Source organism: Sylvia atricapilla, chromosome 18, assembly GCF_009819655.1.
Source record: "Sylvia atricapilla isolate bSylAtr1 chromosome 18, bSylAtr1.pri, whole genome shotgun sequence".
Classification (NCBI taxonomy): domain Eukaryota; kingdom Metazoa; phylum Chordata; class Aves; order Passeriformes; family Sylviidae; genus Sylvia; species Sylvia atricapilla.
The window spans coordinates 11,823,308-11,850,439 of NC_089157.1; the positions used below are offsets into that span (position 1 = coordinate 11,823,308).

Below are 27,132 nucleotides of genomic sequence, written 5' to 3' on the forward strand. Positions count from 1 at the left end.
CTCTGAGACAGAGAGTCTATGAATTGGTAATGCTATTTCTCTTTCCATTTCAATGGGCAAAGTAAATCACTTCCTGATCCCACAAAAATAATCCCAGAATGGAAGTTAACCTGAAATGGGCAATGTGTTCAAATGAGGTTTTGGTCTGGTGCCCATTTCAAGTATAAAAGGAAGCAAATCGGCTTTAATGGAAATAAAAACTATAATCACCAAATCAGGACTGTAACATTTAATTGTTTTATTATTCTGAATTAACTGAAGCCAACAAGTGGATAGAATTGGTCTCATAGCGATACTAAAACAATAAATCTGCAGAGTGTGTGTGACATTGCCTTACAAGAGACCAACCATCAGACACAACATTCCTAGAAGACGACAAAGAACTGCTAATTATGTTAAATTTCATTTGCTACGTAATTTAGACCATGACCTAGTGCTTCTAAAAAAACCTGTACAAAATGAGTATTTTTTACATCTCAGAGGCACATGAATACAAATCTATTTTATATATACACATGTACATTACAAGAAACCAGATGATTAAAGAAGTGTATATAAAAAGTGTCCAAAACCAGATGATAAAATGAGAAAATAAAATGTATCTTCACAACAGAGAAGTAAAAGGCACAAGTACTAAAATATGTAACCATGCAAAAAACGTGTCTAGTCTGTGCAACAGAGAAAAACAAATGGCTCTCACAACTGATTTTACAGTAAGTCTCAAAATGTCTCAGTATTAAATATATATCAGTGCAACATTTACTGCCCTGTAGTGTACTGAAGTGTTCACAGGATACTAAACTCTTGGTTCTCTTTCTGATGTCCTTTTCCAAAGCCAGAATAATTTAGCTATGGATAAGGTAGTAAATAAAACAGGGCTGATGCTGTGGAGTGTAAGATCATCACTGGGAGGAGGAGTGTCTGCAGCCCCCCTGACCATCTGCACAGATGCATCCCCCAGAACAGTCACCTGCCACCCCTCACTGGGGCTCTGAGGGGTCTCCAGGGTGTCACTGTGCCCAGGACAGTGGCAGCAAAGCTGACAGCTCAGGTGTAACAGCTGCACCACTCACAGCACCTCCATTCCAGGGCCAGGTGTCCAAAATACACTGCAGAAGCCCATGTTTGTTAATGTTTTCATTAGGTTTAAAGTTTAAGTAAAAACTAATGTCTCTCACAGTCCGCTTGACCAGATACTACTCTTGCAGTGGAAGAAAAGCCCCAGACTGAAGCCAGCAAGCTGAAACCCAGGGTGCAGAGAGCACCAGGAGCCTGTCAGCTGGCTCCACACTGTGGCAAGCCATGGAAGCGTGGCCCTGCCTGCAGATCTTGCCTGCAGATCCTCACGGGCTGCTGCTGTGACCTCTGCAGTGTGCTGGCCATGCTGAGCTGCAGGCCTCAGCCTCCCAGAGCGTGTCAGTAGAGTGTGCAGTGGGACACCTGGACAGAACTGAGGCACATCCCAGGGATCCTTCGCCTGCATCACCTTCAGCTTGACTCACCCGACCACCTGCTTGTATACCATGAGAATCAGCTACAGTTTTGTCATGTACACGGGACACAGCCAGTTTTCACAACCACAAAAAAGGCAAGGACAGGACTGGCCTGGTATAAAGACAGGACTGAAATTCTTGCCTTGTAGCTAAAGTCACACTGAAGCCAAGAATATTGAATTTGTCCCTCCAATCTGCTCAAAGTGCTGCGCCAAGGCACACACACACCTGACAGTGGCTGGGGACAAGACCAAGAGTGTAAATGTCAACGGAACACTGAGGAAGAAAGAAACAATTCTCTTGCACATTGGAGCAAGTCCCAGTGCATTATGCAGAATGACAGGATTCAGACCCAACACTGACTGCAATCCTCAGCAAACTCTAAAGGTACGTGCAGAGTTTCATTAACTAGAAACCCATGCATGACTTATCAGCAAAATGCTCCTAGGATCAGTATTTTTATTTCAAAAATACTGAGATGCAAAGGAACAAAATGTCAGAACTGTGCAACTATGTTCTTTAAAACTAACCAGCTGTGTTACATTACCTGTCATGATTTTTTGACAATGTTTCTTGAGTAACAAATGACTTGACAAGAATATGAGCATTGCTACTTACACCAGGAACTGCTCAGTTAAAAGTCTGGGTCAAGTTTTCATTTAAATCAGTATAAGCCAAGCCACTGATTTGGCAAGTGTTTGATCAGCTGCTACTTCCTTCCTTACTTGGAAAAAAAATCCCTCAGACCAACTATACAGTATTGGTTTTAAGAGAAAACCACTGTATATTCACTGCCATTAAAGAATGTAAAAGAAGCATTCTTTTATTTGTAAATTCTAGTTCTTAGACTCATCACATGTCACGGGCACTATGATGCACAGACCACTGAGCAGTGCCTTGTGTAGCAGCCCACAATGTGTGTTTATATATCAGCTTCCAAGCCCTCATTTACAAACCAGATTAGGGAGCATAAATACTGTTGGTCTAGATCCTCTCTGGAGAGCAATGCAGTTCTACCAAAGTAAATGGAGCATTGCTGCACTCAGACGGCAAAATATTTGTTGATACACATATTTGAGAATTAATAATGCTGTGTTCAACTCCCTGCAGAGCTGGCTGAGAAATATCTAAATTTTTCCCAAAGACCAAGAAAGAAAAGTTGGCAACAAAAGTGCATTAGATGCTGGTTTGTTTTTTTTTTTTTTTTTTAAACTTCCTACATGTTTGCACATCAAAAATTCCTTAAAAATAGATGGGATGGTTACAGTTCATCAGTGTTACACTTCAAGACAAATTCTCAAACAGCTTAAGTCTTAAATAGAAGCTATTCAAAAAGCTGAAAAGTCATCTTTTGATGTCAAAGCAGTTTTGAATCAGCATCATTCTGAAATCAGAACTAGGCAGCAGCTGAAGACTGAAGTCTGGAGGGAAGCAGCCAATACCAGAAAAATCTCGAGAGACTACATTTCAGGTACTCTTTAAGTGCAAGTTTTGAAAGAGGTAATTTTTCTGCAGTACCTTGTGTGAGACCAGCCTGACCAAGGGCAGCTTCTAGCCAAAAGCTGGTCTTTTTTTTCACTGTCCAGAAATACCCGTAGTGGTTTGCAACAGGTTTGACCAGAATATAATTTAGCTTTTCAGAATCTAAGGTCATATGAACCAAGGAACAGATGAAGACACAGTACCTGGGATTGTGTTTGCATCCCCAAGGGTTAAATAGAACCATGGGTTTGACACAGGAGTGTTTACTCATTTGTGTATTGCTAGAAGGAGATGATACCACATTTCTGTGTCTGAAGTGATTTACCCAGGGAAGGGAGGCCCTTGTTCCACCAACAGTGACAGAGGCAGGCTGTACTTTCCTGGCCAGCCTGAAAACACAAAGGATGTTCACAACAAAGAAGTAAGAAATTTATCAGGGAACAGACAGCAAAATTAGTGTCTCCCTATTTGCAACATTTCCTGTCTCTTCTGCCAGTGTCTGCCTGATACTTGATCAAAATATACATTCTCTGCAACACTGATAGCAGATTACTCTTTTGCCTGCTCCAGTGAGCCATCGAGTGATCCCTTTTTACCAAATGATCTGCATGTCATAACACACAATGACTTCTTTTCTGGGATAAAAGGGTTCTCCAGGTCTCGAGTTGCAAGACAAGTTAGTCTAAAATCTGTAGTTACTCAGTCTAAGAATATAAGTGCTAATTAGGATTTTTAGAGGTGGATACCTTAGAGGAAAATATATCTGCCAGTGAAATGCCTCTCCCACCTCCAACTCACATTATTTGTCAAACATAGCAAGTATCTGGATATGATTTCCACAGTAACAGATGGCAGTACAACACCAGGGGCCCCACAGGAGCAGAAGGATACCTCCTTTACACAATAAAACACAGCTACAAACACCATCAACATGGTGGCAAGACATCTCTTCAACTGTAAATACTGGAGCAAGGAAGAGCTTCTAAACACTAACACAGCTGACTACAGAGCTGAACAAGAAGTCCTGCAAGTTTCAAGAAATTTCCACTGCTGGGTACCCTTGGCTAAAATATCCCTTTCAGGATATCAGCCAAATTCAGTGACTATTTGTCACTACTGGTGACTATTCACCTCCTACATATAATTATCTGGACAAAAACAAGGCTATCACTACAGTCATGTCTTCTGTTCAAGTCCATGGGCTTTGCTTTTGCCCTGCTTGTCACAGCACGTTTGCAACAGCTCCCAGACAGTGTGGAAGAGTTCTCTGTGGCCTACAGAAGGAGTCAAGTCCCTGGCACTATCCACAGATGGCAGCAGGCAGAAGGAAATGCCATCACTGAAGTGCAAGTGAGGAGCCCTGCAGGCAGGAAGCACTGACCTGTTTCTCTCCCAGCTCCTGGGTGGCACATCCAGAAGCAGCAGCAGGTGGGGAAGTGGATGCGGGGTGTTTCCAGGGGGCTCCACTACTTCTGCACAAACAGAAGCTGCTGCAGTGCTACATCTTACACCATTCCCAAGAGGCAAAGCCTTTAAATCCTTTCCTCCACATTACTCCAGAGCCTCAGGAAGCCAGGCCTGTGACATCACTCTTGGAACCAGACTGTCCCATTTCTCCCAGAGCACTGCAGACCTTTGTGAACTGGGATATTGTGTCCCTCAGTCATTCCTCTGGTCCTTCTCTCTTTCCATTACTTTACACCTGCCCATGCAGATACACAGAAACAAACTGTTTATATTTTCTTGCCTTCAAGAAAGCCTGATTTCAGTACATCCCCTGCTTCCCATCACTCCAGTAACACATCACTGAAGGCAAGAGCACAGAGATTGCAGGAAAAAAATATATTTACATCCATAACTGAATACAGTTTTATGTATTCAAATTCAAGAAAAATGCATCACATATACACACCAAGATACATCAAGAGAATACTAGGGGCAAGACACTGCCAACAGCAAGAAATACACAGAAAAGCACAGTCATTGCTACTGTAACATTCTTCTGGGGAGTGTATTCAATAGAGGAAGCATCTCTATGCACTGGGGAAAGCCAGATACTCTGGCTGATTTTTCTGTGCCAGTTGGTGTGAATCAAAAGTGTGAAACTTTTACTTTTAAAAAAAGTGCATGGAATAAAATTTGTTTTTAGCATTCAACTACCCAAACAATTCCGTAAGTTCCTTATATAAGCTACATTATTAATTAAAAACATCCTAGCCCTACAGTATAGATCCAGCTCTGGAGAACACAGGCACATGTTGAAGTCATCCCTATTTAAGGCAGCATTTAAGCACACGTTCAACTTTAAAGCTTAATGTTCTGTCCCACTGACACCCATGAGCAGATGCAGCACACATTTAAAGTTAAGCACCTGCACAAGTGCTCATGTAAATCGGGATGTGTTCCCTACTCAGAGCTTTAGATATGCACACGTGTGTGCTCAGTCTGGACTGGCAACTCCTGCAAGATGAAGCTCTTTTTCTTTTTCCCTATAGGTAAAAGCCACTCTGTATCAGACTGTCCACCACTGTGCCAGGAACCAGCCACTGCTCTGCACAGCCTGCCCAAAAAATGCCATTCTCAAAGAGTGCAGCTGTCTGGGGTGGGAAAGCAACGCAGCAGGTCATGTCAAGGGCTGGTCCTCCTCCTCCCCCTGAAGTGAGATATTTCATGCAAATTTTTTGTTGTCGTTGTTCTGTTTCATTGGGGTTTTTTTGTACGAACTGGAATGTGTTCCTTCAGTGAAATCTTTAAAATCAGGGTGAGGGGAAGGGGCAGAATCCCAGAATTCATCTTAATGGCCCATGATATACCCCTGAAAATAGGGGAAGAGATTTGAAAAGCTCTTTGCCTCAATGCCACAGGGACCCAGGCATAAAAAACACACATGCACACACGCTAGAGAGCGGGCTCAGAGCATCCCAAAGCAGGCTCCAAAGTGATCTTACATCAAAAACACTGTGCTGACAGTGGCAAACAAGTGGATGGTGACTTTTCATAAATAGCAAAAATTCTGCAGTATCTTTCTTTTCTTCCCATTTACTTTGTGTCTTTTTGCAAAGTTTGTTTTTTTTGTTGTGTTTTTGTTTTTAATCTGGTGTGTAGTTTAAGTACTAAAACTAAATCAAATAGGGAATTACACAGTCAGCACCAGTCAGGAACTGAACCAGGGTATGCCAATTGGTTTGTGGTACCCAAATTCCTGGAAAAACAAAGAAAAAAATTCTTGCTCCTAAAGTTAGGGCCACATCCATATGTTTCCACTGTCTTTTTTTACCTTTACAACTAGAGGTAGAGTCATTTTGTCCAGTATCTAAAACAGTATGATCCAGTTATATTGTTATTACATTAATATACAGTATCCATCTCATCACAGGTATTGAAAGTGCATGGAAAAAGTCTAACCAAGCCAATTCAATGACAAATAACAGTGTACCAAACATCATATAAACACCCGCGCACCCACACTCACACCTAGTGTGTATATCTATTTAAAGAGTCGTTTACAGTATCAGAGTGCTGCTTAGATCCAGTGGCATGTGCAGAAGTATCAGGCAGTTGCTGCTTTTCCTTCTCATGTTCTCTTCAATTCTTTATTTCCAAGATAGATGGATTGTGGTCCAAGATTGCCAGAATTATCTTGTCCATATACTGTCGCAATCTGTAATTTATCTCTTCCTGTTCTTTGAGGGCTTCCATGAGCTAAAACACAACATTTCCAAATTACTCCTGAAATATTCTCAGTAGTTTATGTAACAGCCTGAAATTGAGACAGGTGAGAGACCAGTGCCTGCTCAGGATCACCAATTCTTTTTGTGACAGGTTTTCTAACTCAAGCTCCTCCCTGTATGAGAAACAATTCTGTATGTTACAGGTCTTTGCTATCAAAGAAGGTGGTGAACAGTCATCTCCAGGGATCTTCTGGCAGGTCATTTGAAACAAGTTCCCCACCTAACACACCAATCCATCCTGCATACCTACTATGGATCAACTGCTTCATCTCAGAGCAAGAGCTTCATGATACTCAAATTTTACTAATGAAATCTAAAGGTCTTTGCATGAAAGGCTGCTGAATGGAACAAGTATTTCAGTGTTTTCCACCAGGAAAAATATTTGCTTCCCCTGGATGGTGTGCATACTCTCTCAAAAACACCCCAAAACAACCACAACATACTCCACAAGAATAACCCACTTGCTATTCAATGTTCTATATTAAGTACATATGTTTCACCAGATTTTAGGGCTGTAAAAGACCCCTCAAGCCCTCCAAAGATGAAGACTGCTTAGAACTAAATCTAGAACAGAAAATAAAAAGTAAAGTGACTACCAATGGTCATTTTTGTACGAAATTAATGTCATACTCTCACATTACTCTGCATGATACAAGATGTTAGAATGGTTAAACAGTTTAGTGAGATTTTAATAACTCAAAATTTTGAGAGAAAAATGTGAGAGTTGTATTATAAGGATACCAAAACAGTGCTAGATTTAAGGCAATCTTCTAACACCCTTGAACTCCTAGCAAAGCAGAATTTTCTGTTGTTCATTTGTCAGCTTCAGATAGTTTAACCTTGACAGTTAACTACTTTGAAAATTCCATGTTCTTGGATGTAGTAGCTGATTAGAAAAGCACATTACCTCATCTCTTGACGCAGAATCAATTTCAGCAGCCAGTGACTGGGCTTTTGTTTGTGTTGCAAAGAGGTTTTTAGCTTCATAAAGACTGAGGCTTAGAATCTGTCCATTAAGATCATCGTTTTGGTCACGAAGTTTTTGATTCTCCTATTTAAGAATGAAAAGACATCGTTTTTTAAGTTCTTTCTACAAGGTTTCATTAAAAATAAAATAAAATAATTAACATCACAGGAATCTTGGATGACACACAGCAAGGCTGCAGCTGACAGCAACTCTTACCTCCAGTGACAAGGCCTCCCTGCCTGAATTTTCCTGGGGTATAAATTACAACACCAGTGCAAAGCAGTCCTGCACAGATGCAATGAGGCTCTTGTGCTTGTGTGAGAAGGGGGAGACAAGATCTGTAGGCAGCACGTTTGGGCTTGTATTTTTCAAGGTATTCCTGTACATTTGATGTGGATTGAAAAGCCCTTCCCTGCTAACCTGCTTCAGCCGTTTTATTTCATGCTCCATTTCCACCTCTCTGGTCTTGGCATTGAATTCACTCAAGCTGGAGGAAGAGCTTCTCCCACGTCCAGGACGTTCACACTCCAGCTTGTACAGCTGCAGGTGCTCCAGTTCCTTCCGCAGGTCTTCAATGAGCTGTGGGCAGCAAACAAACAGCCCCCTCTGTACTCAGGCAAAAGCACTCCCCGAGCCTGGCTGAGGCCACAGTCCGAAAACACAGCCTCTGCCTCTTCTTCCTTTGCAAGCACAGGTCCCCTAAACTGCCCCGGAGCTGGCAATGGCTGTGACTGCTAAGCTTCATGCCCGAGAAGCATCATTTCCCTTGCAAACAGAGCACAGGAAATATCAGGGCACACAGTTCTCAAAGAGCTGTAAACCCTCTGGGTCAGTGATTGGCACTTATTAAGTATTCTTGCAGCATTCATTGCTCGGTGGGCACCCTTCCCACAGAAACACAACCCAGCAACAGCTTCAGTAGATGTGGTGTTCTCAGTGCTCATCCTGTCTGCCCATTCTTTCTCACTGGGCCTCCATGCAGGTGATATGTGACTGCCTGGTCTAACACCCCTCTTCACACTTACCTCCTGTGTGGCTTCCCTCTCCTTGTTGAATTCCAGCCTGTTCTGCCGCAGCTTGTCCATCATCCTCTTGTACAGATCCATCTCATCCTTGAGTCGCAGACTCGTGTCCTCCAGCCTGTCAGACATGCGCTGCCTCTCCTGGAACGAACGGGGCTGCTCAGAACAGGCAAGAGCAGGACACACCCTCAGCCCCACAGCATAAACCTGGACACACAGCTGCTCATAGACTGCCTCGTGTCCCAGGACATTCCTGCCCCTTCCATGGGACCAATGGTACGATTCCATTAATCGTCTTGTTTAGGGAAGGAAAATTTAAGAAGCTGGGCCAAGCACTGTAGGAGTTTGCTCTTAGATAAAGTGCTGTTAAATTGCTCAAGGACTCAGGAGTTTTGTTACCTCATCCAATCTCTCCGTCTGGGATTTCAGCCGTGTGACAGTGCTTTTCAGATCACCATTTTCTTCTTCCAGTTGCTGAACCCTGTGTTAATAACAAAAATCTTACAGCAAATACCTCTTCAAGGAGGCAGACATGCAAAATAGTGGGATCTAAAGTGCCATCTCATTTGCACTTGATAGAAAGACCAAATAAGGAAAATCTTTCTAATCATAGCACTTTTTAACATGAGCTGTCGCTTGTTTGTTTTTAGGGCCCAAAATGTTACCCCGACACTCAGATTCTTGTGCTCCTAACAAAAGGTAGCTGAAAAAAAAAAGTAAGTTGGAAAAAACAAACACAAGCATAAATGTTTGCACAATTCCCTCCTTGAATCCATGCCAAATATCCAGCTAAGCTGCCTACATGGGCCACGTGGATTAAAGCATTAATGTAAAGCATCCTCCAAGCTTTTGGGCATTAGACACGTGACTGCAGGGCTACTCTACAGAGCTGCCAACCTGCCACCATCTGTGCACTGTCTGCTGGTCAACAGCCGACATTTACAAGCAAGGTAAAAGAGAAGAAAAGAAGACCTTGTGCTCTGTTCAGGGTGGCACCAAGGTGTTTGTTACCTTGTATTCAGCAGTTCAATTTCGGTGCCTTTCTCTTTTTCATACTTGCTGTAAGCTTCTCTATGCCTCTTTATCTCTTCTTCCAGAGTCTGTTCTGCTGATGTTTCTTGGTCTTTCAGTAGTTCCTCTAGCTCATGAACTCTAAGGAAACCAGATCTCATTTCAGTAACTGCTTCAGAAGTAAATTCTTTGCATCTCTCTTCCCTGCCTACTCCTTTGTTTAATTATAATTCACCATCTCTTTTGGCATTTAACTTCTCCCAGTATCTCTCATATTTACTAATAAACACAGAATTAAGTAGTATCAGTTCGTCTATTTTTTCAGCCTCAGGAAGCTGAGACTAAGACCCAGCCTTCTGCTCTTGCTGCATGCAAGATAAAAAACCTCAATCACCAGGGATAACCTCTCTTAGAGCAGGAAAGTTTTTCTCTGTACAAGTCAGTAACATCTCTGTCAAAAACACTTGTCTGGAGGCCTCTTCCTGCTGAAAATTCAGCAAGGCAGCCCTATTCCACCTGGACTTCTCAGATAAAGCCTTGTTTCATCTGTCAGCATGAAGGAAGTAGACTTGGCCATACCCTACAGGTAGAAATATTCCTTCCCCACAACTGTGCTCTAAGCTTTGCTCTGACACGGTGAAGAGACCTGGCTCTGTGCTTTGTTACCTGTGAACCAGCTGTGTGTTCTCCTGTTTCAGTTTGCTCTTCAGGTCACCATTTGTCAGGCTATCATTCTCCAGTTCTGTCACCTTCTTTTCTAGGTACGTTACCTGCAAGGGCAAGCAGAAAAACCTGAGTTTGAATCTCTTTTCAAACATCCCTTCACTGTTTCTAACTGGCATTTAGCTACCCTACCATTTTAAAAAGGGGCATATTTCTCTGCAAAGCCAGCAGAAAAATTAAGCTCCGCAGTTCTGAGTTCCCCAGACCCTGCATGTTCCCTGAAGGTGATCACTGCAAATACACCATAAAGGTGTCCTAGCACAATGCCCAGACCTCTGCTTGCTCAGTTCTCACATTACTGCCAAGCAAAGTTGTAATAGTAATGGAGTATCAAGGACATTTTGAATAATGGTAATTTTTCAAATTTCAAATTTCAGATCATGGGTAATTCTGAGCAAGATCTGGATCCCCTGATGCAGGGCTCCAGCAGGATTTGGCTGAGTACACTACTCCCAGGGCACAGAGATTCTCACCTTTTCAGTGATATCATTATCACAGGAGTCTATACTGTCTCTGAACAGATCTTCTGTGCTGCCATTACTGCTGCTGAAGTTACTGTTGTGGAAGAGTTGTCTGAAAGATCAGAAGGATAATTATTTTGCTTGATGAGGAAGGAGGACAAAGAGTCTGGCTTCAGACTTTGAACATCTGATGATAAAATCTGTGCAATCATTTCAGTGACAATTAAAACTGGTTAAGCTCAAGTCTTACAAGAGACTGGTAGCTAAATGAAGTCATACTGAGCACAGTCAATGACATTAGTTCTATGGAGTGAGTTCTTTGTTGCTTTTGATAGGATCTGCCACCAGCATTAACATAGTTTAAAAAATATTTGTCTTATTCACACTGCACTGAATTGTATTTGCCTTATTACAAATTTAAAATAAGGTCACCACTGCACATTGGTTGGTACGGTTAAACTAGAAAATTTCATACAGTAAGAACTTTAAAAAAACAGAAAGAGAAACCTCAAACAGTTCTCACTGCAGAATAGTGTCAGAAAATGTAACACTGGAGAGCATCTAAAACGTCCTTGAACCTTACAGCCCTCTCCAGCCTAGAGCTGGTTCATAGTCAAAGGAAGATGAGAATTCTGTATGTCCTTTTCAAAGGGGTGCTCTTGCTTTCCTTCACACTTTGGTAACAGCAGCAAGGCCCACATTATGAGGGTTAGAGAAGCAGTAGCTGGTCTGATGGAATAACAGTACAAAGGAATACATTTGGAAGACAAGGAAGCAAAAGCTATCTGTATTTTTAACAGAGCTCTTTCCAGTTCAGGGGCCTGCTCCAAGACTAGCAGGGGCTTCTATATTCTACATTTATACCCAAACACAGGCCCCTTCCCTTAAAAACTTACCTTGGTACATTTTTGTTTCTCTAAAATTATTCCTACTTTTCTCTCCCACTCCCACTTATGGAATTTTTATGGCTGGTTCCACAAATATTCATATAAAACTTGAAGACTCTTACCTTCCAAAAGCTGTGCTTGATATTTTCCTGTTAGGGCTACATGGATATAGAAGGAATGATATAGGAATTAAACACTTATTCGATTCAATTTTAATTGCACAATGAAATATAATCGACTTTTTTAGCCAAGTCAAAAGATGATTTTGTGAACAATATTCTTTAATAACTGAATCAAAAGCTGCAATTACTAAGAACACAAAGATGAGTGAAGCCACAAATTACTGTGATCATTAATAAGTCAATTTGCAAATACTGTTATACTTAGCAGAGATTTGTCAGTGTCAATCAGAGCGAAACTAACATTAGAAACACCACAAAGGGACACCAAGTTAGTGATGGACATTTATTCTGGACTTCCAGTTTTTAGATGATTTTATGAACAATTAGTTTATCCTTCCCCCTAATGCTTCCCAGTTCAGCACAGGAACTGAGGTCTTTCCATTTTTACAGTTCCCATGTGCAGCCAGAGACTGGTGCTCTCTAAATAAAGACTCCTTGCTGCAGACAACAGCACTGGGACCAGACCAAAATATCCTGCTGCATCTCTCAGTAAGGATGGCACATCTCTGTGTGCACAGACACAGCTCTTGGCCAGGCAGATCCAGCCTCCCCCAGAAAATTCCCAGAGCCCTGGCTGGTCACAGTCTGGCTGTTAGCAGACTCCTTGCTAGGGGCAGGAACATTGCTCATCACAAGTCCTACACTGCTGTGCATCACAAGAAGCAGCAGTGAGTGCACCGTGCTCTGTGCCAGTGATTACACCGACAGGCAGGACTCACATCCAGTTTCTAGGGGGAGCTAAAATCCCACCAAAGAATTCCCTTCAAAAACTCTAGGTGATGGTTAGAAGCACTTTCTAAGTGCTCAGTACAACTTAGGAGTGATGGAGTGGCAGAGAGAAAAATGTAAGGAAAAGGCTGAAATCGTGAAGAACTCCACAAGTTACTTCTGCCACAGGATTCATCATTTTTCCAAGTTCTCTTGACATCACAAAAAAAAATCCCACAGGAGCCAAGTACCTCTGCTGACCAGTAGCTTTAGGAGAGGTGTATGTAAGGTTATGTGCATTAGCCAAGGATCTGGAGATCCCTCCTTCCCACCTGGAGAAAGCAGTAGCTAACTGTAGATCTGCACTAAGCAGCACAGCAGATCCCACTTCCTGGGAAAAATTCCTTGAAATATCACTCCCACTCTGCAATCAAAGAGCTCATTGGTTAAAATATTTGAGTTTATCAATGATGTCTGCACCTTAAATCAGAAAAATATTTAACAGCTGATAAAGAACAGCATTTTGGTTTGGGCTACATTTCCAAGTCTAAATTTCTTACTGTTATGTACGAAATATATGTTTATGTGTAAGATGGAATGGGATTCAAAATGGAGAGGGGCTTGCTCTCCCTCTCCTGCTATTAGCCAGTCCCATGCCAAGGGGGCATTGCCAAAGGCAGTGCAATAGGCTGCTTACCTGTTTGCTTTCAAATTTTTCAGCCTGGCTTCCAAATCGTTGAGGAGATTTATCTTTTTGCAGCACTGTGAGCAGTAAACATCCAGTAACTCGCTGTTATAAACATGTCTCATTTTTCGGGGGGTTTGACCAGCACTGTTTGCAGGAAAGGAGAGACATTACTGGCTGTAGTAACCAACCCACAACAGGCTTTCCTCGTGACTGTCTGTCTGTGTGTCAGAATCACAGATGAGGGACTTGAAGAACCATCTCTAACCACAGCTCATCTATGTCAGAGCTGATGACGGCCAGTGCTACTCTTAGGGCAAGTCCACCTGCCTGAGCTGAGGCCTTGTGGGTGGCAGTGGAAAGAATCAGTTTGGGTGACCAGAAGAACAGCAAAAGGTACATGGGGTCCACTGTGATGCACACAGCAAAGACAGCTACATGAGTATATTCAACCTCAGCAATGTTCCCCTCTCATCTTGCCCATCTTCCCACTAGAGGCTGGCATGCAACCTGAAGAGTCTTCTCTCCAAGAGAAAGGCAGGAAGATGAAAAACAGAGTGGTCTGGTAAGAAGTCACACGAACCCCCTCAGGTGGTAGGATGAAAGGAACCCTGGAATGAAGAGGAAGGGGGAAGTGGACACAGGTCTATAGAGGAGACAGCAGTACCTCTTGGTATGATAAAGAGAAAATAAACTCAAATAAAAGAGAGCAATCATGGAATGATGTGCACTGAGCCCCAGGAATGAGAATGGAAAGTGCTGCATAAACCTGAGGAAAGAAGGGATGAAAGATACGAGCCATCATCATGAAGGGGCAGTGGAGAGGGGTCTGGCTCTGCATGCAGGAGAGAGGTGGCCAGGCTGGATTGCAGAAATGCTGGAAACAGAGGGGAGCACGTGGGGGTCACATGCGGAACAGAAGGATGCAGTGAGCTTGTCCGGTGTTAGCAATGAAGACAAGACCTCTGTGTGCTATTGATCCAAGCAGACTACTCCTAGAGAATCTTCATGCTCAGCTCTCCCAACCCTGCTCACCCATTCCCTTGCTTGGGGGAAGGACTGTAAAATCTGGACCTGCCTTGGCCACAGGACATAAGAGCTGCAGAGAGTGAGGATACGTGCAGGAAGCAAGGGCACTGCTGTGGCAGTTCTGGCTCCTAACAGACAGCAGCTACTTGCTTGCATTTCCCAAGACATTCCAAGTCAATAAGATATTTGTTTCAAATAACCCCCTGAGCACATTGCAGCAGTTTCCCTCACAGATTAGTGCTAAGGATTTGTAGTATCAGAACACTAAATGGAAACAGCTCTCTTGTAAATCTTCCCTGTATCTGGGTGGGTACATAATGCTAAGTTGGTTTCCTTTGCAGCAGATCCCTTCCAGTACTAGCCCTGAAATGTGGAATTATTGTCTGCAATAGAAAGATACTTCTACAAGCAAAATAGTCCATTTATTTCAACAGAACCCAACAGATTATCAGAAACAACGTATTTGCTACAGCTCTTATTATTAAATGCAGACTGTCAATTAGAGGGCAGGAAATGAACTGATAACATTTTGCTTTTAAGGTGAGTCCATCTAACCAGTGTAAACTCTGCTATGGTCAGAGAAGAATAAAAATGAAAAACTGTTTGTTAATGAATAAGGAGCAACCTGGAAGATACAGATGAGCCAAGGTCAGAGTAGGCGTTGGTTCTGGTCTCATCATCAGGACATGGGCTACTGGGAGTAAAATCCACATCATCTCCTTCCCCATAGTCTTCAAACTGTTCTTCATTACTGATCAGGGAGGCGGTGGAATAAGTGGAGAGGTCAGATGCTGCAGAAGGGTTGTGAGGACTTGACCTGAAACAAGAGGTCAAAACATCTCGAAGGCCGACTTTGATAGCACCTCACCTCGTGTGGAACCTTCCACCTTCACAGGCTGTCCCCTCTTTGGAGCTGTAACCCACCTTGGTGCTAAACCCCTGAAGTGCTAAATGTACCTGATGTGCAGCTGAAAGAGTGCCTTGAGAGACAAGAGCATGAGACTCTACGAACAAGGTACCTGTGTGTGACAAGTTTGGATCAACACAAACCACTTTGCTTTAGAGAGCACACTTTGATGATCCTCAGCCACCACTTCCATGTGAAGAGCACATGGGGATTTCTGCTCTGACTGCAGGAACCATGCAGACAGCTCTGAAATGCATGGGATAGCGAGAGGAACATGTATAAGACAGAGGCTGTCACTCTATTCCACAATCAGAGAGTTTCCTAGTAATCCAGATACACCTTCTCCCACACCCCAGGAATTCCAGCCACTCTCCTTTGTGTGGTCAGAAAGAAACCTCAGCTCACCACTTACCAGAGAGCCACTAAAGCTACTGACATGACTAATGGAGGCTGGGTTCCTGCCCTTCCTTCCATCAGGATAAATTCTGTCTTTCAGAGGAGATATGGACCACAAGAAAAGGCTGTATAACTACCAGAAAAGTACATAAAATGATGTTAAATGGGTAGGGACTGGCAGAGCCCTGGGACTTCAGAGAAAGAGGGCACATAGGTAAGCAGATCAGCAGAATCAGGCACCAGAGGAAAGCAGCTGGCAGAGCAGTTTTAAGCACATGAAATCTAATGAAACAGAGCAAGGTGGCTGCAGAGGGTGCACAGGGTCCAGAGTGCCCTGTGCACTGCACTTGCAGAGTGCAGGTGTTTTACACAGGTTTGCTTAGCTCCCAATTTGGTGCCCCGGCATTGCCCAACTGTTCCCTCTACTGCAGAATTCAAGGCCCCTGCAGCACAGACCAGGCACTAGTGGAATCTGCTGGCACTTTAAGCAGGTCAGGTTAAGTTCTTCTCTCCCTTTGCTTCAGTGCACAGAGGTTGTATCTCCAGCTCCACCAGATGAGCCATGGGACAGTAGCTCCCAGGTGACATTGTTCTCCAGCAGCTCAACAATATTTCCTCCTAAATTTCTTCTGAATCTGCCTTGAGCCTCTCAACCTCTCTACAGGGAGAGTCCTCTTCCTGTAATACTCCACTTGTGAGCTGTAAACAAGAGATGCATGTGTTCCTTTGGTAGATGGTGCAAGCATCATTTGCATATCCCTTCCCTCCAAAAGCAATTAGTAGCAGAGGAAGCCTGCCAACATTTCAGATGTATGCTCTATTGTTTCCCCTGTTTTGATGAGATCCATTTATAACCTGCGACTCATTTATCTAATTCACATTAACAGAAATTAGGACAAGTCAAGCCAGGCACACTATTGAAGGATGAGTGTAGGAATACTCATACTAGAAACAGATCAAACTTATCTAACAAGGCTCCTTGGCTGAGGGACTAGTGAGCAGCTCAACATATCACACTAACATTTATTCATAAAGTGCTGCTGTGCCACGGACATACTGTGTATTTGTAAGTTTTTGGGAGATCTTACAATCCTACTGCTGTTTGCATCTTAATTGCAGTTACACCAAGTTAGTTTGGGAAGAAGCTCCATGTAACTTCCACCAAGATTAGAGCCTAGGAATCACACATTCATTTGCAAAGGAATAGCTAAAAGTGTCAGATTTTCCTCATTCTAACACTTTCTGAAAGGAACTTTCAAGTGTTTGGTGCTTTTTGATTTGTTTGAGGGCTATTTTTGTTTGTTTGTTTTTGAAGGTAATCTCCTGTTCTCCAGAGCAGGATTTCAGAGCACTGACACACCTGACACACAACCCACCTGCTTCTTCAGCAAGCAGCTAAGCAAATCTCTCCACTGCCTAAAGTAAATAGCTCTATTGCCTCCTTTTACACAAAAGCATGAAGCTTCTCGTGTTTTCCTGCCACACATTTACCAAAGCTGAGGAGGTCCCAGAGGATAAATCAAGGTCATCAGTAGTAGCACAGCAGCTCTTGGTAGCTCCTGCCAGTCCTACAAGGAGGGTATAGGAGGTGCTTTGCCCAGTCCCTTCACAAGGGCCTGACTGGCACAGCTGGGAGGAAAAAATTCAAATACAGCATGGGAAAAAGTCAGTCACCACAAAGGTGGGGCTTTGGAGAACTGGGAATGGCAAGCCAAGGAGACAAGTTTGATAAAGAGCTGATGGAAACTGTAATTATGTTGATAAAGTCTCTGAGGCAAATGGGCTTGGGCAAATGGGAGAAGGCCCAAACTGAGCTGGCTGAGAAATTCAGGAGTGGGGCAGGAATGAGCCAGCACAGGGAACATCCGAGGAGGCCCAGGAGAGAGAAGAAAGGCTGCCTTAGCAACGAGCAAAGCTCAAGAGGCACAAATCAAGATGACAGGCCAAAAATAGGGAAGACAAGGCAGAGGCTTACAAAGCAAGTCCCGCTGAGCTCTGTCCTGTGGTAACTGCATGAACTCAGTTCAAAGCAGGATTAAACCAAATTGGGCCCTTTTCCCCCACAGTCATCTTTAGCCAGCACTCCCAGGTACATACCTGGGAAGAGTCAAGTTAGGGTTATAGAGACACAGGTGTTAACAGCAAACTATGGTTACACATGCCAGGACACCCGGTGTTAAACACAATTTACTGTTGCATAATAAAGGTTATGGAAAATTAGAAACACAAAGAATTAACTTGGTACATGAAGTTGCAAAGCAAATCAGCAGAGCCCACATCACGTAACTAGATATACAAAACACTGCAGCAGTATTCCCCTACTGAACTGCTCTGCTGGAAGTATTTATTTTAATTCCAGCATATAAAGCTTATGGCAACAGAGAAGAACAGAGAAGAGCCTTTTGGGGGATGCTAATGCAGCAATCTGTTCTGGAGAGGCCCAACGGTTTCACTTCAACACACAATATCCAAGTCCTGTGAGTGTTCACAGAACGTGCCAGAAGGAGCCAGAACCGAGACTATCTAAGCCACTTAGAGGACGTGGACATCCATCCCCCTTACGCCCTAAATGGATGTTAAGTTTCTAAAGCCATCAGCCATCCTCAGCCACATGAAGGCTCCTTCCTCCCTGGCACGCTCCCGGCACAGAGCGAGGGCCCACTCACTTGTCACCGGGCAGGAAGAGGCCAGCGAGCAGCCCGTCCTTGTCCTCACTCCGGCACACGTCCGAGGCCTCGGAGCTCTGGGCGCTCTCGATGGCACTGTCCATGTCAGACTCATGGTGAGCCTCCTGCTGTGCCAGCGTCATCGCGTCCTCATCGGGAAACAGCTCCGACTCGCTGTAGGCGCCCTCGCTGTCCAAGTAGGCACAGTCCTGGATTTCACCGCCCTGGCACAAGGAAAACCGGGAGTCAGTTCACATCATCCCTTAAGGCAGCTCAGCAGACACAGGAGAAGCAATAAGACGCTCTCTGGATGCCCTGGTAAGCAAGAGTGGTACTGGATAAAAGCCATGAAACAAAAATCTGACCTGCTTTACAAAGCCAGTAGAGTAGCCTGTACCTTCCAGAGGGGCTCAAGTACTGTCTCTGACTTCACAGGAGAGAAGGACAACACCCAGCTATAAAATGCAGTCAGTTTTCCCCTAATTCACTAACGAAATGTACTTGAAGTAATAAATATCCTCAAAGTTTTATAACAAAATTAAGCATCTTATGACAAATGACAATACATTAGTCACTGAGAATTAGTTCTCTTATTAATATTACAGATTAAACAAAAGCAAAACAGATAAGCCTAGTAAGTTTACTCTGTCTTTGAGGATGGACAAAAATTTTTAAGGTGAAAAAAGAATTGGCAGGTGTTGAATTGTTTAGAGTAAGTCTTGGTGATAATCAAAGATATATGAGAGCAGGAAAAAAAAGGCAAAATCATCTCTTCCTGCTTCCTGGAACCACATGTCTTGATTAAGTATCAACTAAAATAAGACATCATTCTCATTACTGCAACTCTTTTCTCTTGCTGTTTGCCCTCTCCCTTCCCTTCCTGCCCCATGAATACTAGGAATAGTCAAGACAAGCTGGGGTTTATTTGCTTGTCCCTGAGGCACAAATAAAAATTCTTAATTGAAAAAAACAGAAGCTAAGATTTTACTCTATCCTTTGATAAGCAGCCACACAATGCTGCTTTGACAATTCCCATCCAGCATGACACAAATACCTCAGAGCTGCAGAGCAAGTCCTGACTCAGAGCTCCACTCCAAAGCTCATCTGGAAGCTCCACAGGCAACCTGACCATGGAGCTGTTGCTAGCAAGTGACGCTTTTGAATCCGAGTTCAGTGGCACAAGGAATGGAGCACTCCTTCAGGGATACACCTCATGTTTAGGCACAGCTGTCATCCCACCCAGGAATCCCAAGGCACTGGCACTATCACCAGCACTGCCCGCCCTGCTGGTGAGCACACTGGGCTGGCTGGGACACTGGCTCAGTGCCACCGCTTGCCACAGCCTCTGGACACTCCTGCTGCAGCCAAGGAGGCTCAAACCCCCTTCTGCAGAACCACTGATGTTCTGTGCTGATGACACAAACTGCCTTTTCCACTTCAGCAGGAAAAGAGGCAGGCAGAAGCTGCAGCATTTCAAGATTTGCAGAAACTCCTAATAGAAATGCAGGTCTCACCATCCACCTTTTTCCTGAAATACCAGTTCTTGTAACTGTGAAATCTCCTAGCATATGGAGGCTGAAGAAATTCCAAACAACCCCACCTGCTCAAACCTCATTAACTAATGAATGCCACAGCAGAGAAAAGGACAGCACTGCCTGCTCTGTTTGGAACTCCAGGTACACACCCAAAGCAGACACCTGGATGCTTTTCTAGCTGAGCTTTCAACAAGCTTTCCAATTAACAAGCAAGGTGAGACACCTGGCACTATTCAAAATGCCTTCTCCCACTTTTCTGTGTCACCTTTATTATGCCTGCAACTTTCTCGAGGTATTGCTTCAAGAGATGTCCCAAAGGATTTACCCTTGGTCTATGCCATGTAGTATTTATTGAAGCCACGCTGCAATCAGATTTATAGCTGTGAGCCACAGCCCCTGATGCCCAGCGAGCCCTGGTTTGGCAGGTCACAGTCCTGCAGCCTGCCCGCCTTAGCCCCGGGCTCCTCAGCACACCTGACCTGCACCTTGCACCCTCCCAAAGCAGGCAGGGACAACGCCACTGCTGCTCCTTGCCAACTACCTCGGGACCCACAAATAGCACAAGCAGTACGTCTTTTTAATAGGTGTTGAAAAAGCAAAGATTGCTAAGGGCAATTACAATGTTTCAGAAGTACCTAGAACTGTTTATTTATCAAACATTTTCCCGAAGTTTCCTCCCCGCACGCTGAGCCCCACAGGCACAGACAACCTCCTATTTTCCTAACAAGTTTAATGCAATAAAGCCTGACTGCTATTATGGAATTGCACCAGCTGGTAAAAGTCTGATCCAGGAGGGAAAAGAGAGGGGCAAGGAGTACACACACTGGATCCCAGAAGCTCCCCAATTAGCACGTCTTTTTCAGAGGTCTTGGAGAAGTCTCTGCTTAAGCGAGTTTTTACAGCAGGAAAATCTCCCTGGTATTAAACAAATTAACACAAGAAAGGAAAGGTCAAGAAGATCACGAAACACGCCGTTTTTGCTCCCTGTAGGTAACACCACACATTTGCTTTTTCTAATAATAGCAGCTGAGGTGCTCTTTGAAGAGTCCATTAGCAATTGAATGTGCGGTGTCATCTCTATGGGCTCACTTCTCCCTGTCACTCTCGGGCAGCCTTCACACATTTACTCGTATGGGAGAGCGGATCCACAGCACATAGTGCTCTGTCCCCAGCCTGCTCAGTGCCAGCGATTCTTTTCCAAAGTGTAATTCCTCTATTCCTGCACTTTAAAGCTCCCTGGAAATATTAAAAAAAGAGGAAAATAATAATTTTTGGAGGCAATGATCCATCGTAAGCCTCAACACCTGCTTTACAGCTTCTGAAATGCCTCCCGGCCAGACTCGGAGCCCCTCCTGGCAGCAGGTCCTCCCTTGTGCTGACCCCATCCTCGAGCGGGGGGCAGCTCAGGGACCGATGGGGACGGGATAACGGAGAACCCCGGCAGCCGAGCTCCTCGGAGGAGCTGCTGTTCCCTCCGCAGGGAGAGCAGAGGGCCCATCCCAGCTCGGCAAGGTCCCCCTACACAGACCTGGCCCAACCCCACTGCCGCAAGCAAACCAAGGAATGTGTAGGAATCACATCTCAGCTGCTCTCCTGGGCGCCCGGCAGCCAAACCACGCCATTAAGACCTTTAAAGCCAGCAGCACCACGAATGATCACCGGGAGGAGGGCTCAGCTCCAGCAGCTGTCAATTCACGCTTTAAGGGCTCAAGGTGCACCTCCCAGCGGTGCTAACACAACTCCCGGTGATGTACGCAGCCAGGACCGGCCACGGCACCGTGCTCCAGCCTGCAGGCTCCCTGTGGGCAGAACGACACGCTCCATCACTGACTTTTGAGAGCCTGGGGCTGTGAAATCCCTGCGCCCTGATAACGCAATATTCCTGGCACATGGGGACCCCTGTGCAGATCCTGTAAAGCGTGGAGCTCGGGTAACACCACTCAGGTGTCTCTTCAGCTCCCTGGGTAAAACCAGCCTCCAGCGCAATTGTCCTAACCATACATTTAATTAAAACGCTTCCTTCTGTGGCCCGAATAATCAGTAGGAGAACACGGACAAAGCATCCTTAAAACAACTAATACAGGTTAAGTAAGCTTTTATAAGACAACAGAATCGAGGCCTGTCGCTGGTAAACAATATACAGGCGTCCACACCTGACTGAGTAAAGCTGTAAGCTATTTGAAGCTGTAATTGTTCAGTGATCCTGGTTTCTCACAGAAGTATACTTCCAATGATGACATCTAGCACAAGCTGCTTACAAACCACACCTGAAGAAATTAAACTGAATAAAAAAAAAAAAAAAAGGCTGATTGCACGCATTACCCTCTCAAATTATATTCCTTCATAGTTTAGATATCCACAGTATTTCATGTACCAAATTAGAGGTTGACAAGAACAAGTGTTATTCAGGTAGCCTTAAGAGAGCTAACTTGAGATTAAGGAGAGTTTAAGAAGTTTAAAGATGAATAGACGCTTCCAGCCTGAGTCATTTGTTTCCAGTGCACATGTCATTAGCAGAAACCAGCAAGAGAATGAGGTTCTGACGACTTGAATATGAATCACTGGGGTTGTCATTCTCCTAGGCAGCTCCCTTCTTTGTTGGCTGAGTCAAAAGAGATAAAGTTGCTGCTTATGATCTTAGAAGATTCTCATAAAAAGAAAACCCAACCCTGAATGTTAAAATGTCACCAACACGACATAGCTGCGGGTAGCTTTAAAGCCCTAAGTGGTTCGCACTTTATCTAATCGGATGCTCAAGATAACTCCAAGCACTTCACAGGCAGCCGGCCAGACGCTTGTATAGCAACTGTTGAATATTCAGCAACAGTTTGCTCTATAGAAGCACCTGCTGCCCACAGATCCAAGGCCACTTCACAGAAACTAATGAATTCCCTTCCTCGGAAGAGGCATTGTGTGGCTGCATTGAAGGCAGATGAGTAAGCCCAGCCTGCCTTTGCAACAGCCACCCCAAACAGAAGCAGGAGCCAGAAGACAGCGATTCCCATGGATTCCTCCTGATTCTTGTGGGGCAGGACAGCAGGGTCAGCATTAGGTGGGTATGGGAATAGAGCTCTGCCTTGCCCTGCAGTGACCTGACTGGTTGGAAGCAATCTCCAAAATATGCATATAAAGCAGCTGAAAGCTAGAAACTTGGCTGACAGACAGGCTACATGACATGCCTACATCAATACATTCACGCTGAAGAGCAGCCTCGTTAAAATTCACTCCCATCACAGCCAAATCACCAGCACCCCTGACATTTAGACAGCCTCACAGTATGCCAGAGGAGACAGGAAGAAAAGAGGATCCAAGCATCCCACCACTGTGCAATCTGATTAGTAAGCACTGGACCCCATCACACACGACCAGAAACAAGAAATGGCCACATGCAGCTGAGCCATGGCCCTTCCCTCTCACCAGGATCATGCCTCCGACAAGCTGAATCTGCTCTGGGACAGTCTGAGTCCCTGCACCTTCCCCAGCCATTTTTTTTCCCATGACAGGAAAAGTCACCTCACCACAACTGGAAGGGAAGAGGTGCCATGTGGAGGTGTGCCAGGCTCGGTCTCAGATGAAAGTTACTTAGTGTTGCACTCCATCATAAGAGAAAATCCAAGCTCTCTCATGTTTATTTAAGCAGCCATTGCATTGGAAGGCAAGTATTCTCTTAATTACCGACTGACAAAGAAGGGTGTGAAGCATTTCTCACTAATGTGTTACAGAAACAGCCACTCCTCTACAAACATTTGCATATTTACACCAAGTGGGCTGTGAACATTTTCTAAAGCACAGGTTTTCCCCAGCATATTTCCTTTACGTTCCAGTTGTCAGGCAGAGGTGGGGAGGTGCTGATCTACCCTTTGATCTGACGGCAACAGGAGAGACAAGGAAGAGACAGAAGAGGAAAATGTAGGAGCACTAAGTGAGACCACACATGTGCATCTGTGTCCATGATGTGAGTGAGGTCTCCCCCACATCCGGCTGTCACCCAGGTCGCACAGGGGAGAGCAGGCTGCTCACAGGCAGGCTGATGGGGGAGGAAGTCACAGAAAAGGCTTCCATCTCCTGCTGCAGAACACGGAAGAACACCTCCATATAGCTGGAGACTTCCCCAGACTTATAACTGGGAATATAAAATCTCTCCAAATTAAAGAATGGAGCACTGTTATTCTACTAAACTGTTCGAATATGAAGCTATCTAGGGGCACAAATTAGTTTGGTCAATGCATCCTGTGATTGTTTAATTACACAGATCTAATATTTGAAGGTCCGTTTTAAAGGCAAAGCTTCACACGTTGTTGTGGGTATTGGAAGGAACTTCTGGGACAAGATGATTCCCAAGATGCAGATGTTGGATCAAGTGCTGGACAGCATCCTGGCAGTGAAGAATCCCCAGAGAGAGGGCAGGCCCGTGCTGCAGGGCACTGCCAGCCTCCTTCCCTCTGCAGGGTAACATCTGCCTCTCTACAATGGCGCGATTCAAGGAAAACAGGTTTTAACTGCAAGACCAAGCCTCAGCTTCTGGGGTTCTGAAAGGCTGCTCCGTGCCCTGGCTGGGAAGTTCAAAGTGACATGGTCCCTTTTCCAAGGCAGGGGAGAAAGGCCGTGCCAGGAGCCGCCCAGGGAACTCAGGAGTCAGGAGTGTTTACACTCTGCTGTCACTTTAATTGGCCATAATGGAGATGCCAGACTTCATCATATGCAGGGTCCAGATCCAAGACTCCTTTTCACAGGTCATTGTTTATGCTCTGGAAGTTTTAACATTAAAAGGCTTTAGCAGACTGCTAATTTGATCCTCTAAAGAAAGTAAAAAAAATAAAAAGCTCTTCCCTTTACTTTGAAGTTGCGTCCCATCACTCCCTGGGCAGCTCCCCACTACTGGACTATCATACACTCATCAGCCATCACTGGAGGGTCATCAAAGCAAGGAGAATCCCTTTACAGATAAAAAAAAATCCTAATCTGCAGTGGTAGGAACAAAAGTACATTCCCTTCAGCATGGATGGGACCAGCACATCAGCAGAGTTCAGATTTAAACCCACCATATTGTTTGGCACCTTGTTCCAGCATTGCTTAAGACACTTTTACCTCTGAACTGCAAGACAGTTTCCTTTTTCTTTCACATATCTAGAAAAAGTCGTGTGAAGTGGCACCATGCTGACACGCTATGAGCAATGTGGGAAACATCACTCAGGACACTCCCAAGGTGTACGCTCCAGTAAGAGCAGAAACGAGATCTAATTACCTGAGAAGTCTCTGGTAACATTTCTAGAGTGAAATGCTTGTGACTGTGCAAGCTGCCAGACCTCCTCAGACTGGTAACACGGCCCTTGGCACAGAGTGAACTGCTGGGACAGCCCACAGCAGGTACCCCCTGCCACCCCTCCTCCTGGCCAGGGCACCCCGGCCAGGCAGCTGGATGTCAAAAGGAGCTGTGGGCAGCTCAGCATCACCTTCGTGCTGTGTGTGGGAGTGCTGCAGACCTTGGTTTAGAAAAGCTAGTATACAACTGAAAAACAACAACAAAAAACCCAACTCATATTTGCCTAAAAAGATCTGCAGAGCAGATAATAAATGTGACATAATTAAGCCTCTTGAGAAGCCTTTGCCTTGAGATGAGACAATCTCATTCTATTTTTAAAGTCAGAAGAGCAGTTACAGGGAGAGAGGACAGAAAACGTCGAACTTTCACTAGGGTTTGTTGGCTGGGACTGCGGCCGAGCCCCTGCTGAAGCTGCCAGCGAGGGCAGCTCCGGCACACTGTGGGCAGCAGCATCCACCATCCCTTTGGCAGGAACACTTGGTGGCAAAACTGTTCCCTGGGTGCCCTGGCCAGGGGCCACAGCACTCCTCACACACAAACACAGAGCTGCAGCTCTCGGTCAAAGGCGCCCCAAAGAGCCCCCAGCAGAGACCAGTCTTAAGACCAAGGGTCACAGGAATGCTCAGACTACATTATTTTGAAGCGGTGGTACAAGAGAACACCTATGCTGTGACAAAGAGAGCTGGAGGCTGCTTTCAATAGAATGTCCTTATGCCTAAGGCAGAGTTCAGCACTCACTTCTCAGTTCAGACCCATAATTAACCAACTCGAAGTTACAAGATGCTCTTTGCCAGTGGAGTCTGCCGCTCAGGGGCCAGCTGAGCTCACACGCCAACATGTTTTCCTTGAGAAGCCCCAAGGTCACCCGGCGAGGACTCCACCAATAACAAAACCCTGCTTCACACCTGCCCTGTGCTGCTGCAGGGACATGGGTGAGGAGTTCCCTGAGCTGACTTAGTGCTGCCCCAGCCCCTGGGTGAGGAGGAGGCACCTCCCGGCACCTCCACAGCACCATTAGGCACAAACAGCATGAGGAACAGGAAGAAGCTGTCCCAGGCAGAACAGTTCTGCCTGTGTCTGAGCTAATTATTCACAGGAACACTGGTCAAACTCCCTTCCCCCAAGGAATTTGGAAATTATAATTTTTGCATTTATTTTCTATACTACTGCAAGTCTAGTCTCCAGCAAACACCAGAAAATAAAGCCATTTAAAGAAAAACAAGGAAGAAAAAAAGATTTTTACAGCGCAACTCATCCTTCTGTCATGCCACCCACCCGGGTTAGATTACACTGCAGTCTCCAGCAGGGAGGGATGCTTGGGGAATGGGAGCAATTTCAGACCTCAAGAGGTAAAGAAACATCTCGAGTTTCTCCAACCCAGTAAGAAGTTCAGCCATGCCTGAGGAGGAGCAGTTTATGTTGGCAAGCAGAGGGAAAGCATTAAGGATGTGGCTTTGCTGTAGTTTATACAGAAACACTTCCCAGAGCTCACTGGTCACTCTGAATGCCGACAAGCCTAAAAGGTAATTTACTTCATGTTTAAGAAATACTGAAGTAGCTCTGAAGAGCTCCTCATTAGAAGAAAGAAACTGCAAGACCCTGGCTGCTCTTCAGCTGGTGGCTGGGCGAACCACAGGTTAAGGCATTTCTGCTCCAGGAATAACTGGAATTGCAGCCTTTACCCAGCAAAGTTGCAAGTACTGATTTATAAAAATTTTAGTCTCCCCATCTCTCATGTACCTGCTCTTTTTCTCATTTTCTGGAGTGAGGTTAAAGCACTTAATTGCAGAAGGGCTGCCAAGCACATCATCGAGCTCCACACATGACAAACATGAACTAAGAACCCACTGATCATAAACCCTGGCTTGGTCAATAAGTTGGTTTTTTTTTGATTTACACAGTAAAATACACATAGGCAGGAGAT

General features: G+C 44.7%; 1 protein-coding gene across 3 annotated transcripts in view; it reads right to left on the reverse strand.

The window, feature by feature from the left end:
• Positions 1-218: 218 nt before the first annotated feature.
• RAB11FIP4 (RAB11 family interacting protein 4) overlaps positions 219-27,132 on the reverse strand; it is a 117,171-nt gene continuing 90,257 nt past the window's right edge. For 2 of the 3 annotated variants that reach the window (XM_066332415.1, XM_066332417.1), the window contains 12 exons: positions 18,351-18,574; positions 15,007-15,198; positions 13,365-13,499; positions 11,900-11,935; positions 10,903-11,002; positions 10,373-10,476; positions 9,707-9,847; positions 9,095-9,176; positions 8,699-8,836; positions 8,094-8,252; positions 7,614-7,757; positions 219-6,677 (listed from right to left, as the gene is read on the reverse strand). In XM_066332415.1, the coding sequence (XP_066188512.1) occupies positions 6,561-6,677; positions 7,614-7,757; positions 8,094-8,252; positions 8,699-8,836; positions 9,095-9,176; positions 9,707-9,847; positions 10,373-10,476; positions 10,903-11,002; positions 11,900-11,935; positions 13,365-13,499; positions 15,007-15,198; positions 18,351-18,574 (1,572 nt within the window). In that variant the 3' untranslated portion in view covers positions 219-6,560. Of the gene's footprint in view, positions 6,678-7,613; positions 7,758-8,093; positions 8,253-8,698; positions 8,837-9,094; positions 9,177-9,706; positions 9,848-10,372; positions 10,477-10,902; positions 11,003-11,899; positions 11,936-13,364; positions 13,500-15,006; positions 15,199-18,350; positions 18,575-21,189; positions 21,253-27,132 lie in introns of those variants that run through there. The other variant, XM_066332416.1, reaches the window with a different exon arrangement.